This window comes from Marmota flaviventris, chromosome 15 (assembly GCF_047511675.1).
Source record: "Marmota flaviventris isolate mMarFla1 chromosome 15, mMarFla1.hap1, whole genome shotgun sequence".
NCBI lineage: Eukaryota > Metazoa > Chordata > Mammalia > Rodentia > Sciuridae > Marmota > Marmota flaviventris.
The window spans coordinates 3,785,333-3,804,954 of record NC_092512.1 but is presented as its reverse complement, the minus strand read 5'-3'; the positions used below and the strand labels follow the sequence as shown (position 1 = coordinate 3,804,954).

Genomic DNA, 19,622 nt, shown 5'->3' with positions numbered 1-19,622 from the left:
AGAGGCTAATTAAGCACCCTGGCCCAACAGTGCCCGTCAGAAGGGCAGCCAGACTACAGTGAACCAGAGGCTGGTATTCCAAATGCAGTGCTGTCAGACTCACAGGGACAACAGTTACCTGGTTGCTGGGAGTGTGCTGACTCTGGTGAAAAACACAGACGGCTCGACTTCCACGTGTAGCCCCAGGGAGAGGCTCCGGTAATACCCTTCAGCATGGCCTGGGCCTCCCGAGTACTTGAAATTCAGGATGGCTTCCAGAGTCTGAAAAGACATAACCAGTGACAAGTTAGTGCTCCCAAGCTGGCCGGGCTCCTTGACAGGAGCTTCACCCACAAAGATTCTAGAGCGCACCCCTGCACCCAGCAGGCTCTCACCCCAGCTGAGGCCAGGCATGTGGCACCATCTTTCCTGTGTCACCCACTGTCCACACAATCTTCAGCCTGGATATGCCACAGAGGGGATTCCAGAACTTATTCTGTGGCCGGATGTAGCACTTAAGAGAGGAGAGCACAGTGCAGTGAGCTTCACCTAAAGACACAGATCAGCCAGGGCGGGGACAGGCGAGCATCCATCCACCGCAGAGGCAGTGTACCAGCCTGGCTCCCAGTGAGTGAGAGGCAGCCAACAGACCCCCTCACCCCACGTCCTGAGCCCACAAAGATAAAGTCAGCGCCATGCCCCTTGGGAGCAACACGGTGTGGCATCTTCCTATTGGCAGCAGAGCAAATCGCAGAGGTGCCAGTGCTACCCACGCGGGTGGGAAGGGATCCGCTGGGAGGTCATGGAGTATCAGAGGTGGGGTGGGGCCCCACATGATAGTGAGGACCGCTCCCCAGGAACCTGGCAGGTAGGCCGTTCCCACTCCTCCCAGGCTGTTCTCCATGAGTCTTCCCTGGGCGCTCAGACCAGGGTGGGTGGGCAGACAGGAAAGCAGAAGCTGCCTCCCTTGGTGGTCAGTCACCACCAATGGGAAAACAAGACACTGAAACTCCCGCCAGGTCCCCACGGGGTCCTTCCTTCCTATGGAGGAAAATCTTGAGGTGTTGAAGGAAGGGCAACACTGGCCAAGGGCACAAACCAGATCAGCACACACCATTCTCTGGGGTAAGGAAGAAAAGGGCCAGATCCAGGATGCCACAGCAACACCACTGGAGACAGCAAGCCTCTGGGACAGGGCAGGACACTGTGCAGTCACAGAACCCACCACAATGTGGGCAGGGACAGTCAGCTGTGGTGCAAAGGGCAGGGACCCTGAGAAAGCCCACCACTGAGACTGGGGACCGGCCAGGGAGCAGGGAACCCCGCCTGTCCCTGCCTGCAGCCTAGAAACCCCTTGGGAGGAGAGAGGTGGGGCGGGTCTATCATGGTGCTGTGTGCAAAGAGAAGGGCAAGCAGGGTTGGGGATTCATCATGGGAAGAGCAGGTGTCCTGCACCTGGACTTTCTTCACCCTTCCCCAAGCCAGCACAAGGCAATACGAGAGAAATCTACAGCCTGTGAGGCACAGAGTAACCATAGCAACAAGAACTACAACCCAGCCAACTCCTGACTGAAAGGGTGCAGCTTTCCATCACCACCCAAAGAGGCCCAGCAGACTGCAGCCTGGGGCCAAGTCCAGCCCGGGCTGTTTCTGGACGTTTGGAAGCTAAGAACAGTTTTATATCTTTTAAAGCTGGGAAAACAAAACAAAATAAAGGTAATTCCTGGGCCACTAATAACCCTGGTGGAAAGTTCCAGAAGTGGAGTGAGGCCACAAGTGAGGCACCACACACAGCCTGAGCTGCAGTCCAGGGTAGCAGGTCTGGATGGGGCCTCCAAGCATGTGCTGCGGCATGAGGATCTTCTCCCCTGGCCTGCCAAGGCAGTTTGGAGTCCTGTTTCCAAGGGTCTGGAGGGAGGCTGGCACCACCTGCCTTCTTCCCTGGGCTGCGGGGTCACGCTGTGACCCTGGCAAGGTGCATTCAGCCCTCAGTCACGCTCCTGGTGATCTACTGCTCTGCCAAGAGGACACGCCACAGCAGCAGGGTGCTTTAAAGTAAAGGAAGTAGCCCGTGTGTGCGTGGTGGGTAGGGTGGCACGCCAAGGACCGACTCCACCAGGCTGCTACAGGGACCCGGGGCAGGAGGGACTCCTGGGAAGCTGGCCACACAGCACTACGAGATCTGGGGCTCCTCGTCTCGCCTCTCTCAGCTTCTCAACTGCTGAATTGGGAGCCGACATTAATGCCCACCTCCCCAGGCTTCATTGAGGATCAATGAAAAAAACAGGAGTCACCACTGAGGACACTCCTTCGTTGCTCGCTACCTGACCCACCTGGGGCCCGACGGCAACATGGCTCAAAATAGGGAGAAATGAGTTTTAGTCCTCTCTCTTCAATTCTTTTACATTTTATTGTGGGAAAATCAACCTAACAAAAGTCACCATTTTAGGTTCGCATACACTGCTGACAAACAGTGACCGCCACCGCCCTCCAGCACATCTTCACCTTCCCAACTCCAGCCTAATCCTCATGCACTCTGTCCCCCCTGGCCCCTGGCCACTCTCCTCCTGGGTTTGACTGATGTGCCACCTCACGCAGTGGAACCATAGAGTTTGCCCTCCTGTGGCTGGCTTGCTTCACTTAGCAAAGTGTCCTCGAGGGTCACGCACCTTACAGTCTGTGCCGATTTCCCATGTGAAGGTAGAGTAACATTCTGTGGAATGGATGAGCCCCCCGTATCACCCACTCATCGGCCAGCAGGCACTCGAGCTGCCTCCGCCTCCTGGCTAGCGTGAGTGACGCGGCTGTGAATAGGGTGTGCAGATGCCAAGGCTGCTGCCGGCTCTCCTGGGCAGGCAGAAGTGGCATTCTGGGAACACGTGGCCATTCCACACTGGATTCTGAGAACTGCCACATGGCTGCCCGTGGCAGCTATGCCATCCCTCACTCCACCAGCTGTCCTCGCCCTCGCCAATGATGGCTCTGCCTCTGGCCCAAGTCCCCCTGGGCAGTGAGGGCTGCCTCGCTGTGGCTCGAGGGCCTTTTCCCTGAGGGCTGGAGACACTGAGCACCTCTTCAGTTCTCTCTGGCCTTTTGTGTCTCAATGAAGAAATATCTGTTCAGATCCTTTGGTCCTATCTTCAAAGCTCATCATTCCAACTCACCTCCTGCCCCTCAAGGCATCTCCATAACTGTGTTCACAGGAGTCCTTCACACCTGCGTGTCCAGAGCTGTCTTCCTGACCCTCTTACCACACAGACGTACTCCTCCTGGAAGGCCCAGCCCTTCTCCCTACTCACCGTGTGCTCAGGGAAACAGGTTTGGTTTCAATAATCAAGCATCATATTTCGGCCTCACTAAAACCCCAAATCATGTTGCCATGGCCCTGTGCCCAAAGCATGGTCCCAACTGCAGAGGGCTGCTGGTTTCATGTGGACAGTTCCTGGACCTTTTGAAATCACACTTGCCATCGGCAGAAGGTGCAGACTGCACATACCCCCCCAGATGCCTTCCTGTGAAGACTCAGGGCAGCTGGCTCCCCTGGCTGGTCTGTTCTTTCCTCTTCCTTTCCAAACACTTCTAGGTGTCTCCTCCGCACCAGGCTCAATGGAGAAGAGGTGGCCCCGATCTCAGAGAGCTCAGGAGGGCCAAGGGTGTAACACTGGAATAAACCAGTTAATACCAGCCCCAGTGCAGGCCAGCGGCCAAGGGGATGAATGGCTGTGGAACGGGAATCTGCCAGGAGATGGGCCACGCTGGCTTTTTTGCTTTAGGGGGTGACTTAGGTCATCTCAGAGAGCACTGTGGGAGAAGTCACCTGGGGGCGGGGGGGTAAGACAGAGACAAGCAGTTGCCAAGTACCACCTAGGGAAGAAGGGACAGTCTGTGTTCCTGCTGCCAGGGACTTGCTGCCCCCTCCCAGAGAGAAACACGGAAGAGCAGCTCCAGGGCGTCAGCTTCATGAAAGCCACAGAAAGACAAGTCTTAGAGGCATTGTCACTGCCTTCCTCGCGGTTCAGAGGAAAGGAGCAGAGGTCTCCTCGGCCGGGTAAAGGTGGAGGACGTCAGTAAGAAGGCAGAGTGGGCTGCAGTGGCAAGACAGGGTGTCCAGGCTCTTCAGAGCAGCAGGAAGCAAAGCCCTGCTCTGCTGTGAACCCCCCTGAGAACCTCAGCCCTCACCTCCAGAGAGGACTGCCACAGAAATCAGCGAGAACACAGACGGAAATGGCACTGCACTTCCTGGGCATCCTCCACTGGTTTTTCGTGCTGAAGTGAAAGGTCATCCAGCACCTCCCAGTACCAGGCTGCGTGAGGTGACTTGCCCGCTCTGACTGCAATATCCTGACAAGCCCTAGCAGGGGCTCTGTGCCGCCAGGTGAGCAGCCCAGCCCACCCTCCCAGAGGTGGCACGTCTAGGGCTTGAACACAGCACTACCTGAACCACAGCCGTGCCCCTGCGTCGCAGGGAGCCGGTGCTCAGCCGCCCCACCGCCTGCTGCCCTCAAGGCGCTCAGGTCTAGTAAAAGAAACAAACCAAGACACCTCTCCAAAACGGCCAGCCTGCTGTGTCACAGGTAAGTGTTGGGATGCTGGAGGCACTGAGGACAAAGGACTGCATGCCTGTGGGCAGGCACTGGACAGGAGGAGCAAACCAGGAAGGAGCGGGACTGGGCAAGGCAGGGGCTAAAAATGGACAAAGACAAGGCTAAAACCTACTTATTGAAAATATTATTAGGGTAACGATCCTGTTAGGCTGTTCAAGAAAGAAGAAGGAGCAGGCCAGTGACACGGAGGCAACAGTGAGTGCCAGTGCAGAGGCCTCAACAGAGGCCAGGAGAGGACACGCACGAAGCTCCAGGCAACAGGCTTAGTTAGCCGCTCAGGCTCAGAGGACTCGCACTCCCACATGGGCTGAGGAGGAGCAGAAGACCCAAAGAGCCTCACTCAACCAAAGACGTTCCTAAGAGGAACCCCACGCTCAGATGGTTTCCCACCTGAATCCCATCAAGCACATGCCACAAAGAACACCAATTTTATATGCACATCTTCAGAAAATAGAACGGAGAAAACTGCCCCCTTATTTTTATCAGTTCCAAATATCAAGATCAAATAGAGTTTACAAGAAAAGTATTCATGAGGACTATATCCCTCAAGAATTTAAATGTAAAAAAAAAAAAATCCTTAACTAAATACTAGTGAGAAAAGCTCGGTAGTATGTGAAATGGATCATACGTTGTGGCCAATTCTTATCACAGGAAGGCAAGGTTAGCTTAATCTTTAAACATATAATCAATATCACTCACTATACTAACAGACTATTAACAAATAAAAAAGGTATATGATATATAGCTTCGGAAAAGGCAGTTAACAAAATTCAAACTCCATTTATGACTTTTTAAAAGCACTCAGCAACTTAGGCATAGAAAGTACACTCCTCATCTATGAATGCATCCATGAGAAACTCATAGTAAAAACCATACTCAATGGCTGATAACAGAATGCTTTGCAACTAAAACTCCAAAATAAGGCAAATGTATAGCTATTACTTCTACCAACATTGCACTTGAGATCCTAGTGAATTCAACATGTTAAGAAATTAAAGATATGCATGTTTAAAAAGCAGTAATAATACTGTTCAAAGACAGTGTGATCATGTCCAAAAAAAAAAAAAAAAAAAGTCCTAAGAAACTAGTGGGAACTCTTGCAAATTGCTGGTGGTAATGTAGAACAGTACAATGGCTTGGAAAAGCACTAACAATTCCTTGTGAACTTAAACCTACAATTAACACATTACTACTCAGCAATGGGACTCCTACCAAGAAAAATAAGGATAGATACCCCCACACACAGAAATACACATAAGTAAATGTCCACAAAAATTTTATTCATGATAGTCCCAAACCAGAAGCAACCTCAAAGTCAGGAACAGACAGGTGACTGGATGAACAAACTAGTATAACTATAATATAGGTTACTACTCTGCAACAAAACGGTCCAAATCACTAACACACACAGCAGTATAGAAAAATCTCCAGGTCATTATTCTGAGTGAGAAGCCAGAACCCAAAGAACCTCCACTGCCTGCCCACATGTTCAAATACTAGAGAGGTCAGTCTTCAATGACAACAGAACCAGAGCTGCTCGGACTACAAAGGAGTCTGGGACACTTAGGGGTGACTGGATATCCCCCACCTCGATGGCAACAGTAGTCACATGGGACATAGATTTGCCAAAATCCAGCTCAGTTTAAGAATTCAAATTACATGCAGTAGAGTTGATTTGTGTTAGGCACACAGTCATCTGTAGACGTGAGTCATAGTGACAGGTACCATGTACTTATGGAGCACGGAGGGGCTTCGGGCGCAGATTCGGGAGTTTCAGGTTCTGCAGCAGATGAACATGAGCTTAAGGCTCTAGGTAACCTTGCCAAGTCATGCCCACCCCTCCAGCTCTCAACATCCTCAGAGTCCGAGTGTTCTGCCACATTCTACCTAAGATCTTGATCAGCTCTTCTGCGAGCTGTTGGTCCTTACCCTGGGTTATTAATCTAATGTTCTATAATTTCTAATGTATCTAAGGCTATTGCCAGGGAAAACCAATCACATATCCCTAGCCAATTTAAAAGTATAAGCAGATCTTTAATTTTTAAAGACCCCAAGTGAACCTGTCACCACAGATTTCCTTCTGCTCTATTTCTGAAATGACACAAAATTAATAGCGGTGATGTGGTCCACATAGTAAGTCAGGACCAGCAGTTTACCTAAGGTCAGGAAAACATGCATACAATGAAAGCCACACCACTACTTTCCAGCTAATAAGACTTTTGGCCAAAGTCTTTCTTCAGTGCTAATTGTGCCTTAAAGATGCCAAGTAGCTACAAATTAACTGGCACATCCATGATGATGTAGAAACAGATTTGGGCAATATCAGCCATCAAAACAGCTCCAACTCAGGAGGTCCCAGGGCCCCACGGTGGCTGAGAAGGGCTAGGCCTCAAGGTTCAGAAGAGGTAGTAAGTGAAGGAGGCAGGAAGGCTGGGCTTAGGTGCCAAGGAGAGGAGCAGATCAGAAACCACAGGCTAGCCTTCACATGGACCACTTCCTGGGCAGTGGACAGGTCAGACCCCAGACATCACAAACCTCAGCCACACAAAGGGCAGTCATGCCCACCACACACTTATTCTCAGGCCAATGCTCTCTCTAATAATCCTTTGCAGGTTCTCCAAGGAAAGTCCCTCACTTCCTATATATGCTGCATGGACATCCTGCCCTGGCTCTCAGAGCACCAACCACACTTTAGATCATGGACTATGGTCAAGGGAAATGCATTCACATCATCTAAGCCTAATGTGTAAAAATGGCGTTGGCCGGGATGGCTCACTGCTGTCCCCTCTCAGGTCCACATCGTCCTCCGCCCATCTCACGTAGGAAAGTGCTTTCATTGGTTTTGATAATGTGCCCACAACCAGACAGCCACAGAGACAGACACAGCGGGGCCCCCACCACACATGCTCAAGGTATTTTGAGATGAGTTCTACCTGGGAGCCGACAGTAGGACACCTGAGCCCCTAGAGCAAAGCTTGGGAGATGGCAGAGGGCTCCCAGAAGACCCGAAGGACACTGAGCACCAGGGGAAACCATGAAATTCCATGAAAAGAATTTTACATCCAGGAACTCTCTGAAAAGTTAAAACACAAAATTTGTCCTTTCCAGCCAGCTGCTAATGCATAGGCCTATGATCCCAGTGACTCAGAGGTTAAGACAGGAGGGTCACAAACTCGAGGACAGCCTGGGCAACTCAGCAAAACCCTGTCTCAAAATAAAACATAAAAAGGGCTGTGGGTGTCGCTCGGTGGTAGAGTGCTCTGGATCCAAGCCCCAGTACTGCAGGGAGACAGATGCACTCCATCCAGGTGTGGGACCACTGAGGCGCCTTCCCCCTTAAGTTCTCGTTTGGGCCCCGGGAGCCACAGTGCGCCCCTTTTGTCCTTGGTGTGGGCAAGCTGTGCTTCTCTTTGCTGTGTGTGTGTCTAATGGGCTGTCAGCTTTGTCACTGCTCTGAAACTGTCAGCTTTTGGCTTTGCCCATTTTCTCCGACGCCTGGAGCCGGCGCAGTTTGTGGCACAGAGTGAGTGCTCTGCAGATGCTGCTGACTAACGGGGCTCAACACCTATGACATCAACAGAGTGTCTTACTCACACATATTCGGCCCCCCATGTCTGAGCCTGGCCAACTGTCCCCGCTGCTTCCACCTGGCAAACTCCTCCTTGGTCATTAGGTTTCTGCAGACGGCTTGTATCAGCGGGCAGCTTCTGGCTCCATGGGTGCCAGATGCCCTAGTGACACCGGGGCAGGGCACCTTCCCATCATGCTTAGCTGGCCATACTGCAGCACAAGGCTTGGACCCAGGAGAATCCATGCTCTCTGAGGGTAGAACTCAGATCCTCCAGGGCAGGTGCTCAACACATCTGTGTTCAACCTAAGATACAGCACGTCCCCAGAACCTCTGAGAAAGGAGGAGCCAGCCCTGGCATTCCGGGCACTGCTCTCAGAGCTTCAGGGACTTTCGGTCTTATCACCAAGTTACACAGGCATTCTTACCTAAAAAGCATCATTTTCCAAGACAGAGAAAAGAAGAATCTGCCACAAAGTTCAAAGCCAGATCTGTCTGACCCCAGAGATCCTGGTCTTCCTGCAATACCCGTTGTGGCCTGAAAATCCCAGGGAGTGGGTCAGAATGGGACCAGGAGTCGAAACCGATGGTGGACGCCTTCTTTAGAACACTGTCACAGATGTACATGGGGCAGAGGAAGAGGCTAGCGAGACAGCAGCCAGTAGGAGGGGAACGTCACCGTCCAGCTGAAGAAGGGGCAGTGGATTCTGCAGACTGCTAGAGGGTGAGGCATCAGAACTGATCAAGAGATTGTACACTGAGTGGGACAGAAAATGGGGTAGCCTTTGTGGTCAGGAGCTCCCACTGTAGGAACTGGGAGAGCGAGCTGTGAGCACTGAGCAGGGGCAGAATTAGGCCAAGTGGGCATGGCATGAGGGACCCTAGGCTTCATCTTGGGACAGGTAAAGTGTAAAATCCCCAAGGGCTGCCATGCAGACAGCAGTGTACCAGAGGTGGAGCCCAGGACAGGATGGCTATTGAGTCCAGGGGACAGACACAGTCTGCAGGTGTGGAGGGCAGGAGCCAGACTGGGCCCTAGAGCAGACTCCAGGTCCCTTCTGAAGAGGAGATGCTGCACTGTCTTCAACAACACCACAGTGACACAGCTGTTTGTCACACGCCCTTCAGTCCCCTTGCCATGGGCCATTCGGCACGTGAGGCTAGGCACGTGTCCTTGCTACACACTGCAAGAAGCAGAGCAAAACAGCAAGCAGACTGCTGCTCAGGCCCACTGCCACTTCCTGCTGAACTTCTGGGCAAGGGGTCAATCTGTGTGCAGCCCCCTTCTCACCTGAGCTAGCAGGAAGACACAGCCAGCTGGTACCGGAAAGATCCCTAGAGGAGAGCCCGGCATTTGGAAGGAGAGCCGGGAGCGCCTGTTACAACTAAGCCAAGCTCGACAATGAGAAAGGAGGGAGTTACTGGGCACGAGAGAATCACAGGACCAAGAACAAGGAGACAATCTCCAGACCTACCCCTTACTCTAGCCACAGTTAACACCCACCATGGCTGTCAAACTCTGTCCCCACAGTCTTGGGTCTTCACGTGCACACCCGCACGCAAACACACCTGGTGCTCCTGCTGTGTGTGCCCGAGAGCATGGCTGAAGCTGGAAGAACCTCACCACCAGCCCCCACCAGCCTGCCCTCCACTAACCACCCTCTCTGGTGCCTTCTCCCTACAGCTCCCAGACCTCAGCTAGGAGTCTGTCTATCCATCCTTTGTCACCACTACACCCCATACACGTCTCATCCTACCAGAGCAGACTTTCATCGTGAGACAACAAGGCACATAAGAGCCACGTCACAAGGGTGTGAGGACAAATGGGAACACGGCTCACCACACGTCTAGCACAGACCAGAGCTGCCCAGTGCCAGTCTGCCACACACTTCCATTCACTCTGTAACAGTGCTCCATGGGCGGGGACCTGAATCCCTACAGAACCTGGAGTGGGGCGTGACACTCCCACAGGACACACCCTGAGCTGGGCTGCAGGCCAGGAGGATGGGTAGGACCAGATGCCCCCAGAGAAGCGGGTGATGGCAATCGTGGGACACCGGCAGGCTTACATCTGCACCTCAGGACCACGAAGAGCACACAGGGAGGACAACCTCCAGGGAATGACCCATCAACCCGGGGTGTGTGGATGATGGACACATGGCCTTGGCAGCCATTCAGAGGGAGGCAGCCCGTCCTCATTCAGCAACACCCATGCAGGCGTGATGGGGGCCGGGTAGGATCAAAGCCAACTCACTACGAAAGCAGAGAGGGAGTAGGGCAGAGCAGTCTTGGAGGGGCCATGGTGCATCAAGAACTGCTCTCCTGCTGTCAGACCCATATGCCCAGGCAGCTCCCACCTCACGGCAGGAGAGAGCTGCTTATCCTCGAGCCACACAGCATCTGTGCTTCCCCTCACAGACCCCAAGCGGCTGCTTCAGAATCCACTGCCCCTTCTTCATGCTGGACCATGGCCTCCAACAGGCTACCAGGAACTTCCTCCTCAGACCTGGTGCCTGCACTGTCAGGGAACTCAGGACACATCTGTGGGAGGGACCAGGGACACTGACACAAATCCACATCTCAAAACGCCAGCCCAATGTGGAGTGATCGCCAGGATCCCATTCAGGGATACACCTGTGGAAAGGAGACTGTCTCTGGACTCGTTAGCCATCATCCCTGGGGCTGGCGCACCTGCATTCAGTCCCTAATAGCTCTCTCGCCCTGGCTGGAAGCCTGAGAGAGCACTGCTGGCCCGACAAGACCCTGGCCTCTAAACCAGGGTTGAAAACACGGAGATCCTTTACTTACGTGGTTGAGCTGAGATTATGGCTTCACCCGAGAGTTGTATAAGATCAGGGGGTCTTAATTTGCAGAGGTCACAATGTTTGAGGAAAAAGTCAGTTCTTATTTTGGAGAGCTGTGAGTATACCAGATAAAGAGTGGAAGGAATTCATAATAAATATATTAATTATTACCCACTTTTTATAGGTAAGGAACCTATGCTCCAACGTGCCCAATAGTTGAGTAGTTAATACAACAGATACATCTACATGTAAGCCCATATTCTACCCATTAGCCACAGAAAGCCCTTCATGTGAGGACCTGGGGTCAGGGCATCTGTGCAAACGAAGGCTCAGTGTGGGGGTGCTCTGCTCCACTCTGCTCTGTCTGCACCACTCACCACGTGCCAGCCACACCTCCCAGATGTATAGGTTGCAGTACCTGGATCAGACCTGCTCACCAGAGTGGCTTTTGACCCTGGACAACTGGCTCTGTGGCCATCGATAAGTTCTACTCTGACTTTTTTGTTGATTTCTTCATTGAACTGCAAGTTCCAATGTGACTCCACCCCTGGCTACACTCAAGGGACCATCAAGGAGACAAAGGAATGTTGTGATCAAAAGAAACCATGTCCATCTTCCAGGAGGAAGAACCCAGCAACATGAAGCAAGGTGCTGCAAAGGCTGAATATGCTGTGGAATCCACAGTTGCCTTGAGAATTCTAAGACTTGCCCCAAAGGGTGGAGCCACAGGAGTCACCATCCCTTCCTTCTCCTCCGCTGACAGCCCATTTACGTAAAGAGAAGGAAGCACCAAAGCCTGAGTACACCTTCAAGATTGCCAACAACCCCCAGTCCGCATCCACTGCTCAGCACCCAATCCCCACCAGCCAAGAATGTCCACCACAATGGCGGCCTGGTAGAGGTCTGGCGGCCTCAGTGCACACCCACAATGCTTCTCAGGAAATGGAAGGCGGCCCCCTGACAAAGTGAAGGTTGATGGCCCTGCTCAGAACATCACTCTTATAACCACCTACACTACCAATGTCAGTGGTCAAGTGGCAAGGTCATCGTGACCTTAATGAGTACACACTGACAAGCCCTTCTGTGTCGCCACCCCCCAGTGTATCTATCAGGGATGTGACCTACTGTCTAGAAGAAACCAGCTATGATGGCATCCGGAAGTGGGTGCCATCGGAGCTAAAGGACTCTGTGGAAGGTGTGCTGGGCCACAGGGAGGCAGCTATCCTGGAGCCATGACGAAGATACCCACTCAAAGGTGGGAACCTCTGCTGGGACTGGCCCTTCCTTCTGCTACTGCAAGACAAGTTTTGGGAAGACTCTGGTATAAGTGCATGCAGACCTGGTGGTTCACACAGCCTTCAAGGACGATCAGCCTGGTAACAACAGCAGAGGAAATAAGCCCTTAGTCACCGAGTCTCTCTGATCGAGTCCCACCCCAAACACCCTATGAATTCCTGTCTCTCATGGTGTCCATCCCTGGACCCTGAAGAAGGGAAGTCGAGACAGCCATGTATAACCAATCCCATCAGCACAGCCCAGCAGGGAAAGACATAGGCACACAAAGAAGTGTCCAAGTGACCCTGTGAAACAGCAAGCTGTCTAACAGCACTGGTGCTCAACACCCATTGCTGTCAGGGACACTGCCCAGCAAGGTGGACTGAGGGACCCCTCCAGTCCTCCTTCCCATCAAGGAGAAAATGAATTTAGCAACAAAAAGTTAGAAATAAACAGAGGCCTTGTTTTTCAACTGAGGCACCCAAGGTCCATGGAAGAAGAGAGGATGGCCCTGGACCCAGGACCAAGGTGTGCACTCACATGTGGACCTTCCAGGCCCACCACACCTTGGGAGGTGGCAGAAAGAGCCCTCAGGTGGCCACACAACCTGACAGGTCCCTTGACACAGCAACGAGATCTATTCCAGCTTCTTGTCAAGGTAACACACCAAAAACAGACCGAGGAACATTACAGAGCAAGCTGCACAGGAGAAATAAATGACCAAGGAGACCAAGGTGTGGGTCCCTCACAAGAGGAAGAAAAGATGAGCAATAGATGAATGGATGCTGGGGACAAGAGAAACACAAACATAAAATGAGTGTCAGATAACCTTGTACCAATCTCAAAGTTCATGGCAGGGTAACAGTGGTTTAGAAAAATGTCATTGGTCTTAGGAGGCATGTGAAGATTCACATACGCAAAATATCAAGCCTGCAACTTTCAAGTGGGCCTTCCAAAGAGTGTGTGTGTATCAGGGAGATAAAACGTATATGCACAGAGAGAGGAAAGAAGGGAGAGAACTGGTACGTGCACTGCATTATTCTTCCAACTTTGTGCTAGAAGTATTTTGAAATAAAACATTGGGAGAAATTGTTTTTTGTATTTTTTAGTTGTAGATGAATACACAGTATCTTTATTTTTATGTGGTGCTGAGGATACAACCCAGTGCCTTACACATGCGAGGCAAGTGCTTTTAGCCATAGCCCCAGCCCAGGGAGAAATTATTAACAAATCAACTGAATTAGGGCCTCTGACTTTAAAAAGATGATCGAAAACCTGCAGAAGTGTGTGCAGTGGTGACTTTGCTGAGCACATGTAGGCTTCAAGGACAGTTCCAGCTGCTTCTTCTAAAAAGATTCCTAATGTTCCCAAGAAAGACCTGCTTTTTCAACTGGTATAACTGGGCTCAGCCAGCATGAGGAACCTACCCCAGGACACAGTCTTTCAAGAATCATAGCTGCCCCTGCCCTTCCTCCTCCTCTGCACCCCTCAGGAGCAGCGACCTTGTGGAGCCAGGATGGATCCGGCCAGGGCCCTTTGCCCAAGCCAGAGGAGGGCCCACAGGGTGACAGCGCAGGGCTGCAAAGCCCCCGTCCTCGTCCCAGCTCTTGATTTAATTTCCTCCTGTTGATCTTTTCAGTAATTCAGTGACGCACCTCGCCTGTGGCCTTTGCTGTGCTCACCCCAGCGATCTCCCTGGTTTGATGCTGCGCAGCAGGGGCACCTCTGCTGCTCTGGCTGGGCCCTGGGTAAACAGCTACTCCCCCAGAGCCTCTGCTCCCTTATCTCTGTAATAGAATCAATCTAATAAACTGCTTCACAAAATTGTCTTTGACTGGCACAGTGGGCCAGAGCTGGAGCCCATCCATCCTGTCTCCTCCCCACACATCGGCTGTCCCCACCCCCAGGATGAAAACTGGGCAGATGAGATTAGTAAGTGCTGGTCCAAGTTCTCTGATGGACTCCTGTCTGCAAAAACAAAGGCTGGTATAACTGGGTATACCAACACAGGGTTCCTTCTTTTCTCATAGAAGCTGCTCTCCCATTTCTGTGAACTCCCAGGGTACCCGATGCAGGCCAGGAGGACACAAGCTGGAAAGGACCCCTCGTAATGAGCACCTGATGCACGGGGCTCAGCTTTGTGTGCTCCTCATGGGGTCAAAACCATCCCACAGAAAAGCCTGCATCAGCTCACACTGCAGGTGAGGGAAATGAGGCTTAATGAGGATAAGTGAACCCAGTTCTCCATTCTTCGTGTGCATGCAAAGGATTCCCCCAGAGAAGTGCTCAACCCAAACCCCTCTCCCGCCCTCCCGCCCATCCTGAGGCCTAGGCTGCAATGCTGTGCCCTGCAGCAGCACACACACACACAGCACACCCACTGGCAGTGAAGCTCTGCACTTGAGCTTACGACAGAACCCTCTGGTGCTGTTGAACAGACTGCCAGACACGGTGTTCCTAGCTTAGAGGTTCTGTAGGGTCTGAGAGTCTGCCTTTGCAGGAGCTCAGGTTGCTGAAGCTGCCAGTCCAAGGCCCACACTGAGTGCACTGAAGATGAAGGGGCAGGACCACTTCTCTAACTGGGAGGATAGGGAGAAGATGGGCCACATGGCTCCGCCCCTCCCTCTCCCTGGCAGCCGGTGACTACAGGGATGCGCTCAGCGCTCCAGAAATCTAAGTGGACTGTGCCACACCTGTCTGCACCTCGCAGTTGTTCTAAACTGAGAATGCAAAAGAAAGGTGTTAGGAGGCACCCCTACTGGAGACGTCCATGTCCACAGAGAAGCCAAAGCCCACTCCAAGCATCACACCCTTCCCCCGGCCTCACAGCAGGCCAGGAGAGCCACACACCTGACCGCTCAGCAAACGCTGTGGAGCACCTCCTGCCACCACTGCCAGGCAGAGCAAACTCAACTTCAGTGACCCCCAAAACACAGCACTGTACTTAGGCACCGACTCACAATTGTCACCCTTGAGTTCTGCCCTCCGAGCCTCATGGGGCCAATAGGAAACTGGCTTGGGTCTGTGGTTGCCAGCTAACTCTGCAGCCTACTGGTGGCAGATCCCACGCTCCCCCGCCCCGCGGGCTCTCCAGGCAGATCGTCCCAGCCCACTGTAAAGCAGGCATCCCAGCCCAGCCAAGGCCAGGCCTCCCCAGAGATCCTCCCGGTGGGGCTGAGCACAGAGCCTGGCATGTGCCCAGCAGACAAGGCGGATGGAAGGAATAAACAAATGAAACAAACACCTTTCGCATTCACATTCAGGGCTTTCAGAGGATTACAGCTTCTAGCTTCTGGGAGAACAAGTCCTTATTATAAATGGAAGTCTTAGAGTCCTGCAGATGATATTTTCTTTAATGCACAGCTGCAAAAGAAAATTATCCCCTATGTGCTAAATATGCTTTTCTAATTACACTCACCTAAGACACATCACTCCAAAGACCAAGAACAGCTAAATAATATAACTTACAAAGGAACACTCTTCTCTGTCAGCTAAAAACACGAAGCCAGAGGTGAGCTAGGATTAGGGAAGAGTCAGTAAACCACCACAGGAATCATCGGTATTAAAACAAGATGCAGAACAAGGGCTCAGAGCTGCAACCAAGTTGCAATCAAGGCACGTGACTTCCTGTTTCTTTTGAGTCCTTGCCTGTGGTCACCCTATCTCCAGCACAGAGACAAAGAGCCCAGAGACCAAGGCAGGCACCGCCCTGGACCTCTCCAGCTTTGAGACGGGGTGATGCTTACCCACCTACAGATGTGAACACTGAATGAGAACAGGGCTGCGGGTCTAACACACCCAGGACGCTCTGTGGATGCCACCTGGGGAACGAACACCTGGCCTCCTAAGCAAGCTATGATGGCCACACAGGTCTTCTGGGGACATGCAACCAATGTGCCCTACCTCGAGCATGTTCCTCAACTCATCCTTCTGCCAATGGTTGCTCTGAGTCAATACTCTCCTATTTAAGGAAAACAAAAAGCATCTGCTACCAAGCCCACCTTGGAACTCACACTGAAGTGCTGTCTTCAGGGGAGAATTTTAACAAGAAAAGTGAACCTGGGGGTTCCTTTAATCTGAGCAGGATCTAACCTGGATAAGGGGGCTCACACGACATTTCCTCCACAGGACAGGACAGAAGTCATGAAAGCAGTCCTGGACTGCTAATTCCCAATCTTTAGCGGTGGTTAAAATGCATTGCCACCCGCAGACCCTCTGTTAAGGAGAAAGTTGAGCACTCATCACAGTTGCCTTAACAAGACAAGATGTCAGGGATCGAGAGATGTGGGCAAGAGGGAGGGGTTAGGAACTGTACATCTCCCACCCACACAAGGGACAAGCTGAAGGGACATTTGGGACTTTTAAAAGCCAGAGTCACGAAACAAAGGACAATTCTGCTATCCCCATGGGTTCCAGAAGATGGGCAGAGCAGCTGCTTGGGACCCGAATCCTACCACTGGTACCTGGGTCCTGCCTCTGCACCCTCCACTGCTCACATTCCACACGCAAACTAACCTTCCACCCACCATCAGAGGCCTTCATGGCTACCAGGGCCTCTGTTTCTCCCTAGAGCATCTTATTGGTCCATCTCCCTCTCCTGACACAGGTAAGGAGGCACAGGATGCTGCAAACCACAAGCCCCCACCAATACCTCCCGCTCAGACCTGGGAAAACAGGCTGGCTGGCTCCTACCCCCAACCCACATGGTAAAATGTGGTCAATGGTGCTTTCTTTTTTTTTTTTTTTTTACTGTTGGCTTCAAAACCATAAAACAAACATCAAACATAAAGCAAATTCTTGGGAAAGGGGATGTTTTGATCTCCAAAGATTTATATTTAATGGCCCATGAAGGACATTTATAAAGAAGCCTAGTTAGGATGGCCGCTTCCCCACGTAACAGAGATAGCATTTGTAAGCATTCCGGTAAGCACGGGCAGCAAGCAGCTAATGAGAGGACCACACATCTACACTCACGATTGGTGGCGCGAGATCTGAATTTCCACGTGCACTCACAGCAGGAGTGGAAACATGTTTCCAAACCAAATACATCTGCCATATTTCTTTCCACTCTAAACAGGGTAACAACCAGAAAAAGGGAGCAGAAGAGGGGGAGAACTGGACATTCACCAAATTGCAGTTCCTCTCTAGCACCCCAAGTTATGCTCAGCAATGAAGGAAGGTGGATGGGCCAGTGCTGGCCAAGTGACCAATAGTTACAGGGGACAGCACGCAGGGCATGAGAGCCTGGCACAGAGGGTGCAGACCTCCACATGCCAACTCAAAGGCTCATAGTGTTGACGTAGAATTACCACAACCAGTAAAGAACAGGTGGCACTGTCTCACCACAGCGCTCTCCAGTGGGTAGCCTGGCTACTCAACTGGAAGGAAATTACTGAAAGCCTCTTGAAAAATGAGGCAATCCAAAGGTCCAGTCTGGGATCTCTAAGCAACACAATAAATGACAGCAGTGGACTCCATCCTATAGAATAAAACACACCCACAAGTCCTTACTAGTATTAGTAAGAAAAATGGGGTAAATCTCTTGCCACAAAGGAATGTGGGAATATAAAAACTGCTGTTTGGCAAACAATAAAAGTGAAGATCTCTGAGGTCTGCAAGGTCATTCCCAAATACTGAAACTCAAGCAAGGTAATGAGGAGCAGGGTGCTTACAAGTCCCAAGGTACCTCCCACATCAATTGCAAAAAGAAACCCAGTTGCTCAGTGCAGCAGGATGACAAATGCCACTTGATGACGCGACTAAGGTGACCATCGCCAGAACAAGGCAGAAGAGGAAAGCACATGTCACTCCCAAGGGAAGAAGCGTCATTTTGGGCTCTTCCTGCCCAAACTCCACCGTAAGGAAATAGCAACACAATCCCAAATTGAAGGGCATTCTAAAAACTACCCAGCTACCACTTTCCAAATTGTCATGATCATGAAACAAAGGACTACTGAGGAGCTGTCCCAGTGTAGAGACAGAGGACACCTGCAACAACTGCACAGTGACCCCTGCCGAGTTCCAAGCCATCAAGTGGACAATAGTAAGACAACTGGTGAGATTTGAGTAAGGTCAGTCATTAGTGATGGGAAGTGTATCGGTGTTAACCTCCCAGTGTTAATGCTTTCATAGTGGTTACAGAAGATATTAACATTTGGAGAAAATTGGTGAGGGATGTGCAGAAATTGTGTGAACTAATTTTGCAGGTTTTTAAATTAAATCTCAAATTCTTTCAAAACACAAAGTTTAAAAAATTAATATTGAGCAAGAAACAATTGTTGGAGCAGCTAACATCTCATGAGCACTTAGTAAGAAGGGTCCTTTTATTACAGATTAGGAAATGATGACAGAGGTTAAAGCCACTTGAATGTAAAGATACACTAAACCTGAAAGTGGAAAGATAGATAAATACATTTATGTAAATGGTAACCAAAAAAGAGCAAGGGTAGCTATACTCAGACAAAATAGACATTACAACTGAAATTGCCTACTAAGAAGGAATGAGAAGTTCGTTATATAACCATACAAAGGTCAGTTTAACTATAAGATGTGACATCAGAATACCTAAATATATAAAGCGAACACTGACGACACTGGAGGGAGAAATAGACAGCAATATAATAGTGGCCCCACTTTCCATAGTGCCTAACATCCAAACAGAAGATCAATGAAGAATCAGTGGACTCGACAATAAATACTACAGACCACAGGCCTAACGTTTCCCCAAGAGCCTCAGAATGCACATCTTTCTCTAGTGCATACAGAACATTCTCTAGAAGAGAGCACACATCAGGTCACAAAACATGTCACACAAAACAGAAGAGCAAAATCATAAGGGCTTTTCCAATTTGGTGGAATGAAACTAGAAATCAATAGAAGGAAAATAGAAAACTATATGGAAATAACACACTTCTGAACAACTAATAGCTCCAAGAAGAAATCAAAAAGGAAATTAAAAAATACCTTGAGACAATAATAAAAACAACAATAAAAACATAACATTCCAAAAACATGGGATGCAGCAAAAGCCAGTACTGAGAGGGAAGTTCACAGCAATGGACACCTACCATAGAAAAAGAAAGACCTCAGGTAACCTACCTTTAGGGACTAGCAAAATACAATAACTGCACCCAATGTTAGCAGAAGAGGGAATATAAAGACTGGAGAAGAAATAAATAGAGAACAGAAAAACACACACAAAAATAACCAAAGAATTGGACTTTGGAAAAGATAAAACTGACCTAACTTTAGACAGACTAAATTAAAAAAAAAAAAAAAGATGGCTCAAATAAATAATATCAGAAACAAAAGTGAAGATCCTAGGGCACAGAAATAAAAAGAAGTGAGAGACTACTATAAACATGTAGTTTATAGTTTAAACAGGTGGATTGT

General features: G+C 50.5%; 1 protein-coding gene across 1 annotated transcript in view; it reads right to left on the bottom strand.

Annotated features, from left to right (window-relative positions):
• Trappc9 (trafficking protein particle complex subunit 9) overlaps nt 1-19,622 on the bottom strand; it is a 501,861-nt gene that overhangs the window by 215,691 nt on the left and 266,548 nt on the right. The window contains exon 18 of the mRNA XM_071602098.1: nt 119-261. Coding sequence (XP_071458199.1) covers nt 119-261 — 143 coding nt within the window. The remainder of the gene's footprint in view (nt 1-118; nt 262-19,622) is intronic.